This window comes from Prionailurus bengalensis, chromosome B4 (genome assembly GCF_016509475.1).
Source record: "Prionailurus bengalensis isolate Pbe53 chromosome B4, Fcat_Pben_1.1_paternal_pri, whole genome shotgun sequence".
In the NCBI taxonomy this organism is placed as follows: domain Eukaryota; kingdom Metazoa; phylum Chordata; class Mammalia; order Carnivora; family Felidae; genus Prionailurus; species Prionailurus bengalensis.
Window position 1 is genome coordinate 12,170,478 of NC_057358.1, and position 17,377 is coordinate 12,187,854.

The 17,377-nt window shown below is 42.7% G+C and overlaps 1 protein-coding gene across 5 annotated transcripts in view; it reads left to right on the forward strand.

The window, feature by feature from the left end:
* The window catches only part of MCM10 (minichromosome maintenance 10 replication initiation factor), a 107,198-nt gene that overhangs the window by 25,095 nt on the left and 64,726 nt on the right, over positions 1–17,377 (forward strand). For 3 of the 5 annotated variants that reach the window (XM_043561709.1, XM_043561711.1, XM_043561710.1), the window contains exons 15-18: positions 650–763; positions 2,906–3,051; positions 9,225–9,267; positions 9,368–9,467. In XM_043561709.1, the coding sequence (XP_043417644.1) occupies positions 650–763; positions 2,906–3,051; positions 9,225–9,267; positions 9,368–9,451 (387 nt within the window). In that variant the 3' untranslated portion in view covers positions 9,452–9,467. Of the gene's footprint in view, positions 1–649; positions 764–2,905; positions 3,052–9,224; positions 9,268–9,367; positions 10,633–17,377 lie in introns of those variants that run through there. The other 2 variants (XM_043561708.1, XM_043561713.1) reach the window with 1 other exon arrangement.

A 17,377-nucleotide genomic window follows, 5' to 3' on the forward strand; every position in this document is an offset into this window, starting at 1 on the left:
AGGGACAGTTTCTGTCCTTATTTAGTGTCAGTACTCTGAATACTCCGCTCTTTTGATAAACTACTGACTAATGAGACAGTTAAATATCCCACCATTCTACTAGACCTGAAACTTGGTCTGGAGAGATGCTCAAGCCAGCCCAGGAAGGCTGCAGAGCTGAGCTCTTTGCCTCTGTGGCCACCAAAGGCCTTGGGCCCTGTGCAGCTGCTCCAACTGCAGAGCTGTGACCACATTCTGCTGTAAATCTCTCTCTGCCCTCCTGCCTACTCCCTGTTAGTCCAAACAACCAGGGATTACTCTGGCCGAGTGCTTGGTCTAGAAAATAGTATTGAATAGACTGGGCTGTCAAGTGGGGAGGCACTGAATACCTTACATAGTTTGAGTCTATATTGGAACAGTAGAAATAATTCTCTTTTGGTTTATATTTGACATGTTCTGTTTCTTAGTCATGGATGTTTTCCCACTGTTTTCTGGAAAATTAAGAGCTTGTGTCTACTTTTGATTGTCTTTTGGTTTGCAGTTCATTGAGGTCTTATCAGATGTCCTCATAATGGTTAGCTTGGCTTTTCAGTTTTTATTATTACTGAACTGGTGCCTTGAGTATGTGTTGGATTTGGTACAAGGTCTTCTGTGTGCCTTGTCATTCCAGGCAGAGGCTGAGCTGCAGGAACGCTATTTTGAGCCACTGGTGAAAAAAGAACAAATGGAAGAAAAGATGAGAAGCATCAGAGAAGTGAAATGTCGAGTAGTAACATGCAAGACGGTGAGTGGGGGAGATGGTTCTAACCTTGGGCTCTGTTTTGAGCTGCTGTGACTCAGCAGAACATAGAGAGATTGTGGGATATGGGGCCATGTCTTGTGACCAGAGTCCTGCCTGGGTCATTTCACTAGATTGGAAACCAAACTGCTCACAACAGCCAAGGGCCTGGCTGCCTGCCGACTTGGCCTCCTGGCTCTGGTGGCAGAGCATTGGTGGTGACAGTCCTCCCTCATCTGACCTCAGTTCCTGGTTTTTACAGACGAGCTTCTAACTTCTCTTCCCCTTTGTCCATCGGACCCCATTTATTCTTCCATGTCCTTCTCAAGTTTCTAGCACACCCTCAGTCCACAGTTCAGTCCTGGGACCTTGCCTGAACGATTTCCTTTGGCATTACATGTTATGACCAACTATTACTGCCTCTTTCTACTCAGGGCTTAACCTACTAAATTGAATTTGAAGGCAAAGTGTAAATTGCATTATATTCTTTGTAGAATTTTTACCCTTAGTCTCTTAGAAAACGATAAATCCCCTGTCCTTCAACATTAATAAAATAGGACCAAAAAAAGTTCTTGCAGAACAGTATCCTGCCATCAGCACTCACTTTATACCACTTAGCTAAGCCCCCTCGTAAGCACTTATAGGAGGAGAAAGAGACTTAATTCATCCAGTACGATTTTCTCTATCCCTTTTCAAACCGTAGACTCTGCTTTACATTTAGGGGACAGCCCTGAACCAGCTGTCACCAAAAGGCAGGGCTTCCTTGAGAAAGTTCAGAATAGGTGAAGGCTTTAGCTCAGGTAACAACTTTTACTCTGACAAAACAGCAAACCTAGGGATGTAGCTGGTGTGTTAGTTTTCTGTTGCTTCCCTGACAAATAACCACTAACTTGATAGTTTAAACAACACAGCTTTATTATCTTGCATTTCTGTCAGCCAGAAGTCTCTGTGGGTCTCACGGAGCTAAAATCCAGGTGTGGCAGGACTGCATTCCTTCTGGAGGTTCTAGGGGAGGATCTGTTACCTGGCCTTTCCCAGCTTCTAGATCCCACCCGTGTTCTTTGGCTTGCAACCCCTTCCTCCATCTTCAGAGCCCCCCAGTCACATCCTCTGACCTCCTCCCTGTGGATTCCCACCTTCACTTTTAAAAGCCCTTGTGATTCCATTGGGCCCACCTGAAAATCCAGGATCGATTCCCAATCTTACGGTCAACGACCCTGATCCACCTTTGTCGTGTAACCTGACGTGCCCACAGGTTCCCCAGGGGTAGGGGGTGTATGTCTCAGGGGGGCGGTGCTATTCTGCATACCACTCTGCTCTGCGCTTTCTGAGGCTCAGAACCAAAAGTCACTTATCTAGATTCTGATTACCAGAAATCACGTTGCTGTGTCCCAGCACCTGTTGTGATGTTCACCCACCAATTCCTTCTTTTTTTTTTTTTTTTTTTTTTACATGTATCCTACAGTTCCATTTATACAAAGTACAAAGCCAGGCAGACCAGTGTTTGGTGTTTGAAAGCAGGGTAGTGATTACCCCTGGGGTGCGAGTGGAGCAGTGCCTAGACAGGGCACAGGGAGGGCTTCCCATGTGCTGGAGACATTCTGTTCCTTAGTCTCAATGCTGCTTGTTGTTCCCTATTCTCTTCAACACTTTTGAGGGTCAAAATTACAAGTGAGTGACTTCATATCTCTGTCTTGGTTTTGCTGCTTATGAAAGACGAATAGGAATAATCTTAAGTACTTCTCTAAGGCCTTTTAAGAAGAAACAAAAGGGCTACTGAAGAGGCCCCAGTGTCATCCTATAACCGAGCAACTGCAGTGAATTTAGGACAGACCCGATGAAGCTATTGAGAGGTTTCCACTGCTTTTGTTCTTCCCTTACTATTGTCTTGATGTTCCAGAAAGTTTGTACTTGATGCCTGACCAGCACTTGTGGCCAACAGGAAGGGAAGTGGCATCATTACGCGGGACTCCAGAAACCACAGGGGTCCTCACAACTAGTGGTTAAGGTGGTTTCTCTGCTCCCAGCTGTCTGGCTGGTGGTGAGAAAAGGGAAGTCCTCATGGAACAGATTGCCCTCCTAGCAGCTAGCCAGTTTCTCCTCCCAAGCTCCTGACCAGATGTGTGCCCTCCTGTTGGTTTCATGCAGTGTGCCTACACCCACTTCAAGCCTTTGGAGACCTGCGTCAGTGAGCAGCACGACTATCACTGGCATGACGGCCTGAAGAGGTTTTTCAAGTGTCCCTGTGGAAACAGAAGCATCTCCCTTGACAGGCTCCCCAAAAAGCACTGCAGGTAGGAGAATTGATTCTTGAACCTTTCTCCAGTTCCTTTGTGATGCCATTCTACTGGAACATCGAACGATCCTTTTTGAGGTTCAGGCCTTATTTCTGTGCCTCATTGAGCTCCCAGCTATCCCTAAAATCTCTTGGTGGGAAGGGACCCCACCTTCTTCGCTGCTCTATCCCTGCTACTTAGTACAATGCTCAGCCCACAGTGGGTACTCACAAATGTTTCTTCAGTGAAAGACAGAAGTCATTTCTCCGAAGGTACTACAGTTCCTGGGATAAGAACCAGGGAACCAGAACTGGGGTAGAACCCGAAAGCAATGAGCTAACTTTTGTGGCCACTTTTGCCTGGGAGCATTGGCAGACTCTAGGCAGGCGGATGGGAAGCTGAGGGTCTGGGTCTTGCCTCGGTGGAAGACCACTAGCAGAACTGTCGATGGAGATTGGGGCTCTCCAAGAGTGGTTGGTATCTGTATCAGGATATCTGTGTTTGATTCCCTTTTACTTGTTGTTTTCAGAGCACTGATCTAAAGGACGATCCCACTCAGAAGTAGAATCCCTGATTAGGATCATGTTAAATGAATCAAATAGTTTTGTGGGGACTTATGGCTTTTATATATGAAGTCATCCATTTTTTAAGATCATGGAGTATCTTTCCATTTATTCATCTCCTCCTCTATGGCTTTTATTGATTTTTAAAATGGTCTCCACTGAGATGTTGAGTATTCTTAATTAATTCTTAGATGTGTCATAGTTTTCACTGATACTCTGAATGGCAACTTATTTCCCAGTATAGTTTCTAGTTGCTTGTTGTTGGTGTAGAGAACTGTTACTACTTTTTTTAGAAGTTGATCTTGACTCTGGCAAGCTTATCGAACTCTTATTCCAGTAATTTGTTGATTTCTGTACGTAGTTGATCATCCACAAATAAAGATGATTTTACCTATTTTGTTCCCACTCTTACACCCTCTATCTCTTTCTTGATCGGGTTAGCCAGACCCCCAATACCATGTTAAATAGCAGTGATGATAGTTGGCTTCCATTTCTTGACTGACTTTGCATATTTTGGAAATTAACCTCTTGGCTGATAAATGGCTTGTAAACATTTTCTCCAGTGCTGTAGGCTGTCTTTTCATTTTGCTTCTTGTTAATTTCGCCGTGTAGAGGAAGCTTTCGAGTTTGATGTGGTCCTATTTATTGACTTTTGCTTTTGTTGCTTGAGGTTTTGGCATCATGTTAAAAAACAATCATTGCCAAGACCAGTATCAATGAGCTTTTTCTACATTTTCTTCTAGGAGTTTTATGTCTTACGTTTAAGTATTTCATTCATTTCAAGTTAGTTTTTGTGAGGGAGGTGCGATAATGGTCCAATTTCATTGTTCTCTGTGTGTTTTTACAGCATCCCCAGCACTGTTTGTTGAAGAGACTATCCTTTCCCCATTGGTATCCTTGGCCCCTTGTTGAATATTAGTTGAAACATTAATTAACTATATATATGGAAAGATATGTACTTTCTATTTTGTTTTATTGGTCGCTGTATCTATTTTTTGTGCCAGTACCATATTATTTTTATTACTGTGGCTTTCTAGTATAGTTTGAAATCTGTAAGCATGATACCTCCATCTTTGTTCTTTTTTTCTCAGCATTGCTTTGGCTATTCAGGGTCTTCTGGGTCTCCACAAATACTAGGGTTGTTTCTTCTTTTTTTGAAAAATGTCTTTGGGGATTGCATTAAATCTCTTGTACATGGCTTTGGGTAGTATAGCCATTATAACAATATTAACTTTTTCAGATCCATGAACTTAGGGTATCTCCATTCATTTGTGTCTTCAGTTTCTTTCAGCAAAGTCTTGTAGATTTCCATTCACTTCCTTGGTTAAATTTATTACTAAGCCTTTAATTTTTTTTTTTTTTTTGATGCTATTGTGGATAGTTTTTTTTTTTTTTTAATTTCTTTTTCATGTGTAAAGGAATGCAGTTGATTTCTGCTATGTTGATTGTATATCCTGCTGCTGTACTGAAATCATTGATTAATAACTCCAACAGTTTTTTGATCTCTGGGATTTTCTATATATATATAAGATTGTATCATCAGCAAAAAGCAACAGTTTTACTTCTTTTCCAATTTGGATGCTGTTTATTTCTTTGTCTTGCCTAATTCCTCTAGCTAAGACTTCCAGTGCTCTACTGAATAGGAGTGGTGAGAGTGGGGATCCTTGTCTTGTTCCTGATCTTAGAGGAAATGCTTTCATTTTATCACCGTTGAGTATAATGTTAGCTGTGAGTTTATGAGACCTTATTAACACTGAGGTATGTTCCTTCTACACCCAGTCTGTGAAGGATTTTTATCATGAAAGGGTGCTGTATTTTGTGAAAAGCTTCCTGTGTATCGAGATGATTATGTGATTTTTATTTTCATTTTATTGTGATATATTACATTTATTGATTTGCATATGTTGAACCCTCCTTGCATCACAGGGATAAATCCCATTTGGTTGTGGTATATAAATCCTTTTAATGTGTTCTTGAATACGATTTGCTAATGTTTTGTTGAGAATTTTTGCATCTATATTCATCAGAGATATTGTCTACCTTTTGATTTTCTTGTGGTATCCTTATCTGGTTTTGGCATCAAAGTGATGCTAGTTTCATAGTGTTTGGAACTGTTCCTTCAATATTTTGAAAGTTTCAGGAGGATTAGTGTTAATTCTTTAAATGTTTGGTAGAATTATCCATTGAAGCCATCTGGTCCTGGAGTTTTCAGTGTTGGGAGGTTTTTTTTTGATGACTGATTCAATGTCTTTATTCATTATTGGTCTGTTCAGATTTTCAGTTTCTTTTTCATTCAGTCTTAGGTTTCTAGAAATATATCTATTTCTTCTAGGTTATGTAATTTGTTGGCATATAATCTTTCATAGATCTTTCATGATTCTGTTTCTTTTTTTTTTCTTATAATGTTTTTATTTTTGAGAGAGAGAGGGAGAGAGAAAGAAAACACAAGCTGGGGAGGGGCCTGGGGGGGGGGAGACAGAGGATCTGAAGCAGGCTCTGAGCTGATAGCAGCAAGCCTGATGTGGGACTCAAACTCATGAACCGTGAGATCATGACCTGAGCTGAAGTCGGACGCTCAACCAACTGAACCACCCAGGTGCCCCAATCCTGTGAATTTCTGTAGTATGTTTTAATTTTTTTTTTAGGTTTATTCATTTTTGAAAGACAGAGAGAGACAGAGCACCCAGGGGCGGGGTGGAGAGAGAGGGGGACACGGAATCTGAAGCAGGCTCCAGGCTCAGAGCTCTTAGCACAGAGCCTGACGCGGGGCTCAACTCACGAACTGCAAGATCATGACCCGAGCCAAAGTCAGATGTTCAACCGACTGAGCCACCCAGGCGCCCCTGTAGTATGTTTTAATGTCTCCTCTTTGATTTCTAATTTTATTTGAGTCCTCTCTCTTTTTTTTCTTAGTCCAGCTAAAGGTTTGTCAATTTTGTTTATCTTTTCAAAGAATCAGCTCTTAATCTCTCTCTTTTCTATTGTTTTCTGGTCTCTATTTTCTTCTCAATCTTTGTTACTTTCTTCCTTCTGCTAACTTTGGGCCTAGTTCTTTTTTTTTTTTTTCTAACTCCTCAAGGTGTAAAATTCGGTTGTTTGAGATCTAATTTATTTATTTTTAATGTTTATTTATTTTGAGAGAGAGCACATGCACCCGCACGAGTAGAGGGAGGGGCAGAGAGAGAGGACAGATAGAATCCCAAGCAGGCTCTATGCTGTCAGCATGGAGCCCAATGTGGACCTTGTTCCCACAAACCGTGAGATCATGACTGGAGCCAAAATCAAGAGTCGGATGCTTAACCAACTGAGCCACCCAAGTGCCCCTGAGTGTATTATTTCTTTAATGCCTTTGATGACTTCCTGTTTGACCTAAGCGTTAGTAATGTTTAATTTTCAAATATATGGGATTGATTTTTAGCCATCTCTTTCTTTTTTTAAATTTCTGACTTTATTGGATCATCCTTAAAGGACAGAATTTGTATGATGAGTGTTTGGAATTTGAGGCAGTTTTGAGATCACCTTCAGTCTTCCCAAGAATATCTCACGAGGATATTCTCGACACCTGTTTGTTTGCTTGTTTGTTTTTGGGTTTTGTCTAGTTCCTGGAACCGATACTTCACTCCACGTTTCTCCAGGGCTGATTGAGGTTGGGGAAGGGGACCCGGACCGCATGCTACTTAATTACCTTGTCAGGAGCTGCTTCATGAAATTGTTATGATCTGGATGATAATTTTTTTTTAAGTATTTATCTGTGTATTGATACTTGACTTCTGCCACATATTTTAATAGCAAGAGCTTATGTAAAACATTTGAGTATCAGAAAAATTCTGTTAATAAGCAGTAGGTACAACTCACAAATGGAAGAACAGGATGCTTTTTCATCCTGGGGTGCCTGGATGGCTCAATAGGTTAAACGTCCGACTCTTGATTTTGGCTCAGGTTGTGTGATCTATCTCGCAAGTTCATGAGTTCAAGCCTTCAATCGGGCTCCACACTGATAGTGCAGAGCCTGCTTGTGATTTTCTCTCTCTCTCTCTCTCTCTCTCTCTCTGTCTCCCTCTCTCTCTCTCTGTCTCTGTCTCTCTTTCTCTCTGCCCCTCTCCAGCTAGGGCACATTCTCTCTCTCTCTCTCTCTCTCTCTCTCTCTCTCTCTCTCTCTCAAAATAAACTTTTTTTTTTAAGATGCTTTTTCATCCTCCAGGTGGTTGCTGTTAGTTTTGTAACAACTGTTTTTCTGGACTTTGTCTTGTCAATTCTTGATCTAGAGTAGAAGAGGGCAATCTTTTTCTGTCAAAGGCCAGATACTAAATGTTACATTTCATGAACCAGATGGTCTGTTTCATAACTACTCTACTAGGTGTTATAGCTCAAAAGCTACCACAGGTAATATAGAAGAAAAAGGACATGGCTGTGTTCAAATAAAATTTAATTTATAAAAACAGGTGGCAGGCTGGATTTGGTCCATGGGTTGTAATTTACCGACCCCTGACTAGAATTTTTTATATATAATTTCGTCATTGATCTACTAGTAGTCTAGAAAATTTCTCTCAACAGATATTGAGGCAATCTTTAGACAGGGAAGGTGGTGGAGAGGCTTAGAGCCGAGGCCACTGGCATGCTGACTCTCAGGGCAGGAACAGAGTCTAGATTTTCAGGAGGAAGAATGGGGCAGGTATAGGGCAATCCCTATGCCCTAGAGCATCTCAAATCCAAGGGTACCGGAAGCCATATTTCCATGAGTTGATTGTATTTGTTTTGCCTGTTTCAGCAGAGTGAACTTTGTATAAAAATAAGTTTTTTGGGGGTGCCTGGGTGGCTCAGTTAAGCGTCTGACTTCAGCTCAGGTCATGATCTCACCACCTGTAGGTTCGAGCCCCGTGTTGGGGGCTGTGCTGACAGCTCAGAACTTGGAGCCTGCTTCAGATTCTGTGTGTGTGTGTGTGTGTGTGTGTGTGTGTGTGTGTGTGTGTGTGTCTCTCTCCCCCTTCCCCCACTTGTTGGCTCTCTCTCTCTCTCTCTCTTTCTCTCTCAAAAATAAATAAATATTTAAAAATATTTGTTTTAAATAAGTTTTCTCTGTAGTAGCCTCATCTCTTCTCAGAGTTGGGCTCCCTCACCATGTTAAAAAAATGAGAACAAGTGTCTCCAGGCCCTTTGAACAATAAGAGAGTACACATCTTTAGGTTTGAAAAAGGGGGAAGGATTGTCCAGACCAGAAGGACAATAAGAAGTTTCTTATCACAAACTTTTAGTTCCAGAAAAGGGGACGGGGAAAGCTCTAGACTGTATGGTGTCAGAGGGCTAGCTTCCTCTTCTGAGTCTCTTCTGGATGCCCATCAGGAGAAACCAAGCTTGTGCTCATCACCTGCAGTGAACATACGCTGTTCTCCTTTCATTTGATGTTCCATCTCTGAAAGCTCTAGCTTTTTATAGATTTGAAGGCTGTTTCTCAAATCTTCGGAGTGTGTATTTTCAATAGCTTTAGAACTTAGCCCATAATTATGAGTGTTACCTTGATCAGCTTGTTTGAATGGCAGATACTCTTCCTGTGAGTGCAGCGAACCCCATTGTCTCTATGTATCTGCCTGTGCCTCACCACTGAGTAAATCCTATCTTTTCTTGTTTCAGTAATTGTGGCCTCTTCAAATGGGAACGAGATGGAATGCTAAAGGTAGGTCATTTGCAAGGTGACCGATTTTAGTGACCCATGCAAATAATGTTGACCCTTTTTTTTTTTTTTTTTTTTTACTAAACTGTTTTCATTTTTCTAGGAAAAAACAGGCCCAAAGATAGGAGGCGAAACCCTGTTACCAAGAGGAGAAGAACATGCCAAATTTCTGAATAGCCTTAAATAGCCCTAACTTCAAACAGGTACCCACGAACTATGTTACTTCTTGTGGGTCTGGAGGGGCAATGGTGTTGGCTCTGTATCACCCAGGTTCTGATTGGCACAGTCCAAACATGTGTTACGCCTACAAGTTCTGCCTACCTATTTTGTTTCGGGTTGGCTTAATGCCAAATTTAACGCTGGCTTTTCATTGGTAAAGCAAAAAACCATCGTCTTCCCTGTTCTCACTACTGATGGCTCCATTCATGCAAATTCTTTGCCCAGAAACTATGTGTCTTGGGTTATAGAGTGTCCAGTGTTGCTTCTTTACCGAAATAAGGTTCTAATATTTGCATGGATGCACAGAGGCAAAAGAATTAATTTAGCTTCCAGGCTTCAGTTTTCCCATCTGGAAAATGAGGGGACTTGGAGTAAATGATTTTGAAGTGTATCTTTCAGGACTCAAATTCTACAAATAATGTTTCCTAGAAAAAATAAATTATCTTTACCATATAGATAATTATAGTCACCATTGACATAGTCTTGATATATTGATATTAAGGCCAGGTTCCTTAATATCAAGAGGTATCTTTCTTGTTTTTTCAAATTGATTAATTCACTGAATCATGTGGCATTTAATTCATATCTAGATGGTTCTCTGTGCTTTTACAATATTGTAGTACTCAAAACTATGGTTTTTAATGGCTCATTTAGAGTAGATTTTGTTTGTCCCATAAGCTTGAAACAGAGTTATGTATTTGAAGAAGGTCACAACTGAGTGGCTGCTGACTTGAACTCCAGGCTGCTCCTTGAGCAATCCCCTTCCTATGAAAGACACACGGTCCCGTTTGAACCTAGGGTGCCATTAGAATCCCCGTTCCCTTGTGTATGGTATATTGTACAGAAGTACTGTAATATTCTTGTAAAGGTCGATGGTGAGCTGAATGCCTTCCTTTTTCATAATTTGATTTTAATTTTTAAATAATTTAAAAATATCACTTAAATACTTCTCAGTTACTCTAGATCTTGGGGGAGCTTTCATTTGAGGTCTTTTGTGTGTATGTTTCTTCAAGTATTCAGGGATAAGAAGGGGGGGGGTGGGCCAGAAGGGGGACTTAGTTGCTTGCATTGTAGATACACTTCATCATTGAGATCAGTCTTTTAATACTATCCTTTTTATCAATGTATTAAATGCTTTTATATAAATCCAAAATATGTGTTTAATTTTTCCTTACTCAGCTGTTGGCAATATCGGGTTTATTATATATTCATAGGCCATCCAAACAGAGTTAAAACGCAGTGATCTAGAATAGCAAACAAAAATTGTACCTCACAGAAAAGTAGTTGACCTGAATGTCCTGTCACAGCAGATTGAGTTTCAACATTTTAAAATATTAACTTTTAAAAACATTACAGGTTGGGGGAGCCTGGGTGGCTTAGTCGGTTAAGCATCCAACTTTTGATTTCAGCTCAGGACTAACTGTGTTAGTCCTCCAGATTTGTTCTTTTTTAAATTTGTTTTGGCGGTTCTAGGTCCTTTGCATTTCTGTGTAAATTTTAGAAGCAGCTTGTTGATTTCTACTCTAAAAACCCTTCCTGGAATTGGTATTATGACTGTTTAATCTGTGGATCGATTTGGGGGAATTGCCATCTTAAGGCATTCTGTGAACATAACACATCTCTCCATTTATTTAGGTCTTTAATTTTTCTCAGCAATGTTTGGTAGTAATAGTGCCTGCCCCAGCCTGTGAATAACCAGTGTGATGGTTGGACTGGCTGTTGTGAATCCTATTAGGATTGCAAGATGTCCTTCAGCAAGAACCATGAGCAACCTTTGAGAAAATAAAGGTTTGCTAATTATAAGACCTGGAAATTACATAGCACCCCTGGGGCCAAACAGCCAGGTCTTGGGTACAAGGAGCGCATGTGGGCAAGGGACTCCGAGGTCAAGGGCGGGAATCTAGGATTTCGTGGGCTCACACTTTACTGGTGAATTTAAAACATAAGAGCAGGATTTTAAAGTACTCGGAGAGAAAAATGAAGTGGTCAGTTAGAGACATAAACCAAAATCTCGAAAACAAAGGACTGTCCGTGAGAGGGAGTAGCCTGGCTCTTGAATCTACTGGTGAAGCTGGCACTGTGTTTGTCTGAGATGGTTGTCTTTGCACTGGGTGTCTCATCAAAGTTTAAGTTACACACTTGGATTACAGAAAAGAAAGCAACTGTCAAAGTTAACATTATACGTAGTTTTCGTGTACAGATCATATATGTATTTTGTCACGTTTATTTTTTTTAATTTTTTTTAAATGTTTTTTATTTATTTTTGAGACAGAGAGAGACAGATCATGAGCAGGGGAGGGGCAGAGAGAGAGGGAGACACAGAATCTGAAGCAGGCTCCAGGCTCTGAGCTGTCAGCACAGAGCCCGACGTGGGGCTTGAACTCACAGACTGTGAGATCATGACCTGAGCTGAAGTCGGATGCTTAACCGACTGAGCTACCCAGGCGCCCCTTGTCATGTTTATTTCTAAATGTGTTACAGTTTTGATGATGTTGTAAGGGCTACTTTCTGCATTGTAATTCCCACTTATTGCTTACTGGTATATAGAAATGGAATGCATTTTTGTCAGTTGACCTTGTATCCTGGAACCATGTTTAACTTACATATGAGTTTAACAGCGTTTTTATAGATTCCTTAGGATTTTCTGTGTTGGATCATGTTGCCTGAGAAGTTTTAACACTTCAGTTCCTGTCTATGACTGTTTTTTGTTCCCAATCTAAAGAGGAAAGCATTTTCTTTCACCATTAAGTATCAAGGGTGTATTCTGGGTAGGGTTGGACAAGAAGATCTGTAAATAATAGTGTGTTTGTTTTCTCATACATTCCCTAGTGATGTTATTAGTTGAGTACCAATGGGCCGGGCCTTGAGAAGGGGCAGGCCATATCAAGTCCTGGGTTGAGTACATTTTTCAGGTTGTGATAAACTTTATCTTAGCATAAGTAACTATTACACCAAAATAAACTACAGTGGTGTCTGATTGTGTCATTCAAGCACCTTGAGTTTAAGGGACAGGAAGAGTGTCATCAGTGATTTACTAAAGGAATGAGCTTTTTTTTTTTTTTTCTTCTTTTTTGAACAGTGATTTCAGGATACCAATTTAAGGGTATATTTGGGTTATCTTACAAAACAGAAAACATCTTGCTCTTTGGTACCATAATTCTGTGCTGGCTGCGTGACAGACAACCAAACACGAGCTAATAAAATCCTAACCCAGTGCACCCTGACCTCAGTGCCTCATATTAATGAGGTTGCAGGTTTTATTTAGGAAAGTTTTAAGTTTGGGGGCCTCCTCCCTAAATGATTCAGACTCACTAGTGTGTTATTTGAGACTCATTACTACTGGTCTAAATTAATGAGAAGTTATGTGAAAAAACACTTTTCTCCTTTGTTTTACATATTAAGTGAATGTTCTTTTCAGGCATATCCCTGAAACATTGTCATTCCCTTAGAAAGCTCTCTCCTTGTAAAGCTTTGTGAAAACTTCTTCAAGAAAGCTTTGTGAAAACTTTTAAGTTTATTTACTTTGAAAGAGAGAGTGCAAGTAGGGGAGGGGCAGAGAGAAGGAGAGAGAGAATTAATTACCAAGGTGACAGTGCGGAACCCAATGTGGGGCTCAAACCCACAAACTGCAAGATCATGATCTGAGCCAAAGTCGGATGCTTAACCGACTGAGCCCCCCAAGTGCCCCAACTTTGTGAAAACTTATTAATCTAACTATACAAATTTTTTTAATCATAGAAAATAGGCTTAACAAAGTAGGCATCACTGGTCAAAACTTAATTTTATTGGGGCAGCTGGGTGGCTCAGTCAGTTAAGTGTCTGACTTCAGCTCAGGTCATGATCTCATGGTTCGTGGGTTCAAGCCTCGCATCAGGCTCTGTGCTGACAGCTCGGAGCCTAGGGTCTGCTTTGGATTCTGTGTCTCCCTCTCTCTGCCCCTCCCCTGTTTGCACTCTTTCTCAAAAATAAACATTAAGAAAAAAATTAAAAATAAAACAATGTCCAAAATGCCACACGTTTGGCAAGTCCAATCTCTAAAAATACAGATTGCTCCATTACTAATTTCCTAGTAAATGTGGCCGCCCAGATTCCCATTCATGTTACCTTTGGCATGTTACTCCCTGCCCGGGAAGAATGAGTGAGATTGGCTTTTAGTAAATGAAAGAATTCTGGGTGGAATTTGAAATCTTCAAGGCATAACTGGGCCCTTGTTAAGGATAGGGGTAAAACGAGGTAATACATTTCTGATTGCCGCCAGAGTGCTTTATCTAGAGCCAACATGCCCAGCATAGCCTTTGACGAGACAAGGACAAGCTGTTTTGTTCTTTCAAACTGGCCCCTCACCCAGACCATTGTTGATTTTTGACCTTTGTATGAACTAAGTGTTCTTTTCTGCAGGCATGGGTGGCTGCGGGTCTGGCCGCGAGGCAGAGTCCATCAGCTGCCAGCCACCTGGTTGCCAGCTCTCACCAGAGGGCACATGTGTTATTACCAAGATGAGCCAAAATGTGGCTCCATTTTCCTGGTTAAGGTGGACAGCAGTGCTTTGCTTTTTCTCTGTTGCACAGCTAGATGTGCAAACACGCACATCTTCCTCATTAGCCCAGGGTTACCAACATAAAAGTTCAGAGACTGGATCTGGCCAACAGACGGCAGTTTCATGTGGGTAAAGTGCAAGCTCCCCAGCACCCCTGGCCCCGCAGCCGGCGGGCCTGCCTCGGGATCGGAGCTGGCGGTCAGCCGAGCTTGCGCTGCTCGTGCCCAGCTGTCAAGCCCAGCCAGCTGGTTGACCGTCTCTTGTTTCACCTGGTGGCCCAGCTAAAGACAGGCGGGAACTGCTCCTCCATGAGAATGTATCCAGGTGTGGGATTAGGTACTAACGCGGAGCCCCTCCTGCTAGAGCAAGACTGGGGCAGGGGTGTCTCCGGCCAGCTCCGCCAAGGCTCCCGGAGTGCACACGGGCCCCACTGTGCCTCTCCTGCCCAGTGATCCAGAGCGGAACAGCTCTGACCTTTGTTCCACTGAGGCTGGCTCTTTCTCCAGTTTAGACCAGAGACGGGCGGGGGCGCCTGGCCGGCTCAGTCAGAAGAGCATGCGACTCTTGACCTTGGGGTCGTGAGTTTGAGCCCCACATTGGGTGTAGAGATTACTAGATCAGGGATGTGAGATGGCAGGCAGACAGCAGAACTCCATTCCTTTCTGTTGAGATTTATGTTTGGAAACTTTGAAATATCCCTTCTCAAATAATCTGTCTCCTTGGGTAATAAGTAAAAATAGTAATGAAATACTGAGGCGTCTGCAAAGTTTTTACTTTATACCAGTTTTTTCCAGTGCAATCACGTTCTCATTTAAAGCTGCTGGTACTTTCAGTGAAGGCTGCAGAGAAGAGCAGGCGTCTGAAGGAGAAAACGGGCTGAGGGCAGAGGGGCGGCTGGTGGAAATGTGTGTCTCCTGTAGACAGAGTGTGCACTAATAACCTGGGGAAGTGTGATGTGGACACTAAAGTGGAAGGTGACATTTGCACTCTGAGGGGGCACATGGCTAGTGTATCATGAAAGAGTTCCCCCTTCCCGACCTTTCCGCCAGTATCCTCAGTTTGCTTGGTTTAAGAAACGTTGGCAAAGGTGTCCATCCAGTGATGGAGAGTACATAACCTCTTTGAAGAGAAATCTTATTTATCGTGTGTAATATACGTAAATACACACGTATTTAACGTGTGTAAGTTACGACTTACCATTTCGTTTCCAGAAATCTGCCTTAATAGAGGAATGGGTGAATAAAGTCTAGCATGTTCACTGATGTGGAGAGGGAACAAAGACACACACAAACAGCGCCACCGCCACCACCCCCCCCCCCCCCGCCGTGGGGGCCATGTGATAGAAATATAAAATAGGGCTTATTGAGGGAAAACTGAGGCACACAGACAATCCCCTGAGTAGCCGTTACCTCACAGAAGTGAGCTGGGACTGGATGGAGCTGCACCAGCTCCACCATGAAGAGGCTTCCGGTAAAAGAATCCTGTTCCGTGATGCTTCTCCTTGCTTCTGGAAAGAAGCAAGGAACATGCCCGTGACCATACAATAATGAGCCGCTGGGTCAAGGCAAATACTCGGGTTAGAAAGAGGGAGCTTTCAGGGCTCAACTTCGGTCTCAGCCAGTTCTGTGTGGCCAAGATCTGCTAAGTGTCTCATTTCTGCACTGGATGTGGGGCGAGCTGGGTTTGCGCAATCACGTGTTCTGTTGCCTTTTAAAGAATGAAGTACGTGTGTGAGAAGAGACAGAAAAAGTGGAAGGAGGGGTGCTTGGGTGGCTTAGTTAAGCGTCTTGATTTCGGCTCAGGTCATGATCTCACAGCTCTGGAGGTAGAGCCCCACCTCGGGCTCCTCAGTGACAGTGTGCTGAGCCTTCCTGGGATTCGCTCTCTGTCCCTCCCGACTCATGCATCTCTCTCTCTCTCTCTCTCTCTCTCTCTCTCTCTCTCTCAAATAAATTTTTTAAAAAATGGAAGGATGCACCCCAAACGACTGACAGGGCTTACCTTGAATTAGAGAGGCAAGAAGGCAAAACTCCTCCTGTGTACTGGATTTCTTTCTTAATATTTTATCTTTAATCTCTATACCCACTGACGGGCTCGAACCCACAAGCCTGAGGTCAAGGGTCCCACACTCTACCGACTGAGCCAGCCAGGTTCCCCATGTGTCATGGATATCTGTGCTGCTTGAATTTGCTACATTGAGCACCTATTGTAAATGAAATAATTTCCTAGTAGAAATGTCTTGTTTAAAAAAAAAAGAAAAGAAAAGATCCGGGGCGCCTGAGGGCAGGGGGTAGGGGGAGATTGGGTAAGAAGCAGCAAAAGTGTAAAGAACATTTTAAGTGGTGAAATGGCAGTTTTCAGTTGAACATTTTGTGCATGTTTTTCCAGTTCTGAGGAGTTTTCATTACTCTCCTGATTTCCTTTTGGAAGCATTCTAATTTGATCCCACAGACAGCAAAGGGGTGTGTTGGTAGCACAGCACACAAGCACACGCCTCGGCGATTTCCTAAAGAGCGTAATCCGAGTGTTCCGAAGGCTCAGCTGCCAGTCCTTAAGGCATATTCATTCATCAGAAGCTCATCACGCCGCTGAAAAATTGGGCACTGCTTGGGCTTTGGTTGTGCTGGGACTTGTGTCCCAAACCTGAGTCTCCAAAGGGTGAATCCCCACACTCCTGAGAAGAGAACAACTTCTCTATCCAACCTGCCCATGTAACAACATTTAATGACAGGGTTTGCCCGGTGCCCTTCTTGGCTTCTGAAGGTCAGTTTTGCTCCTGCTTGGAGTTTTTGTAAAAAAACACAGGGCTGACGAGGTGATTTGGAAAATGCCCAATTTCTTAATCACTAGATTTTATCAGTCTTTTAAAAGATTACTTAAAGGGGCACGTGTCTGGCTAGGCCAGTTAAGCGTCCGACTTCGGCTCAGGTCATGATCTCACGGTTCGTGGGTTCGAGCCCCGCATCAGGCTCTGTGCTGACAGCTCAGAGCCTAGAGCCTGCTTCGGATTCTGTGTCTCCCTCTCTCTCTGCCCCTCCCCTGCTCACACTGTCTCTCTCTGTCTCAAAAATAAATAAATATTAAAAGACTACTTACAAATACATGCATTCATTACAAAAATGTCCTGATCTCACCCCACCTCTGATGGAGTATTGTACCACCGTTGAGCAGCTTTTCCTTAAACAAAGTCCCCCTGTGCTGCCCTGGGATCCTCAGAAGCAGGCTCGACTAGCTGGCCGGGGACCCACGTCTCCGGGGGAGCAGAGGGCTCAGGGGTGGGGACAGGTGTCCTTTGTATCTTCTAATCTACTGTGACTCCACTGCCTGCTGCACTTGTTCTTGGTGGTTTTGTGTTCT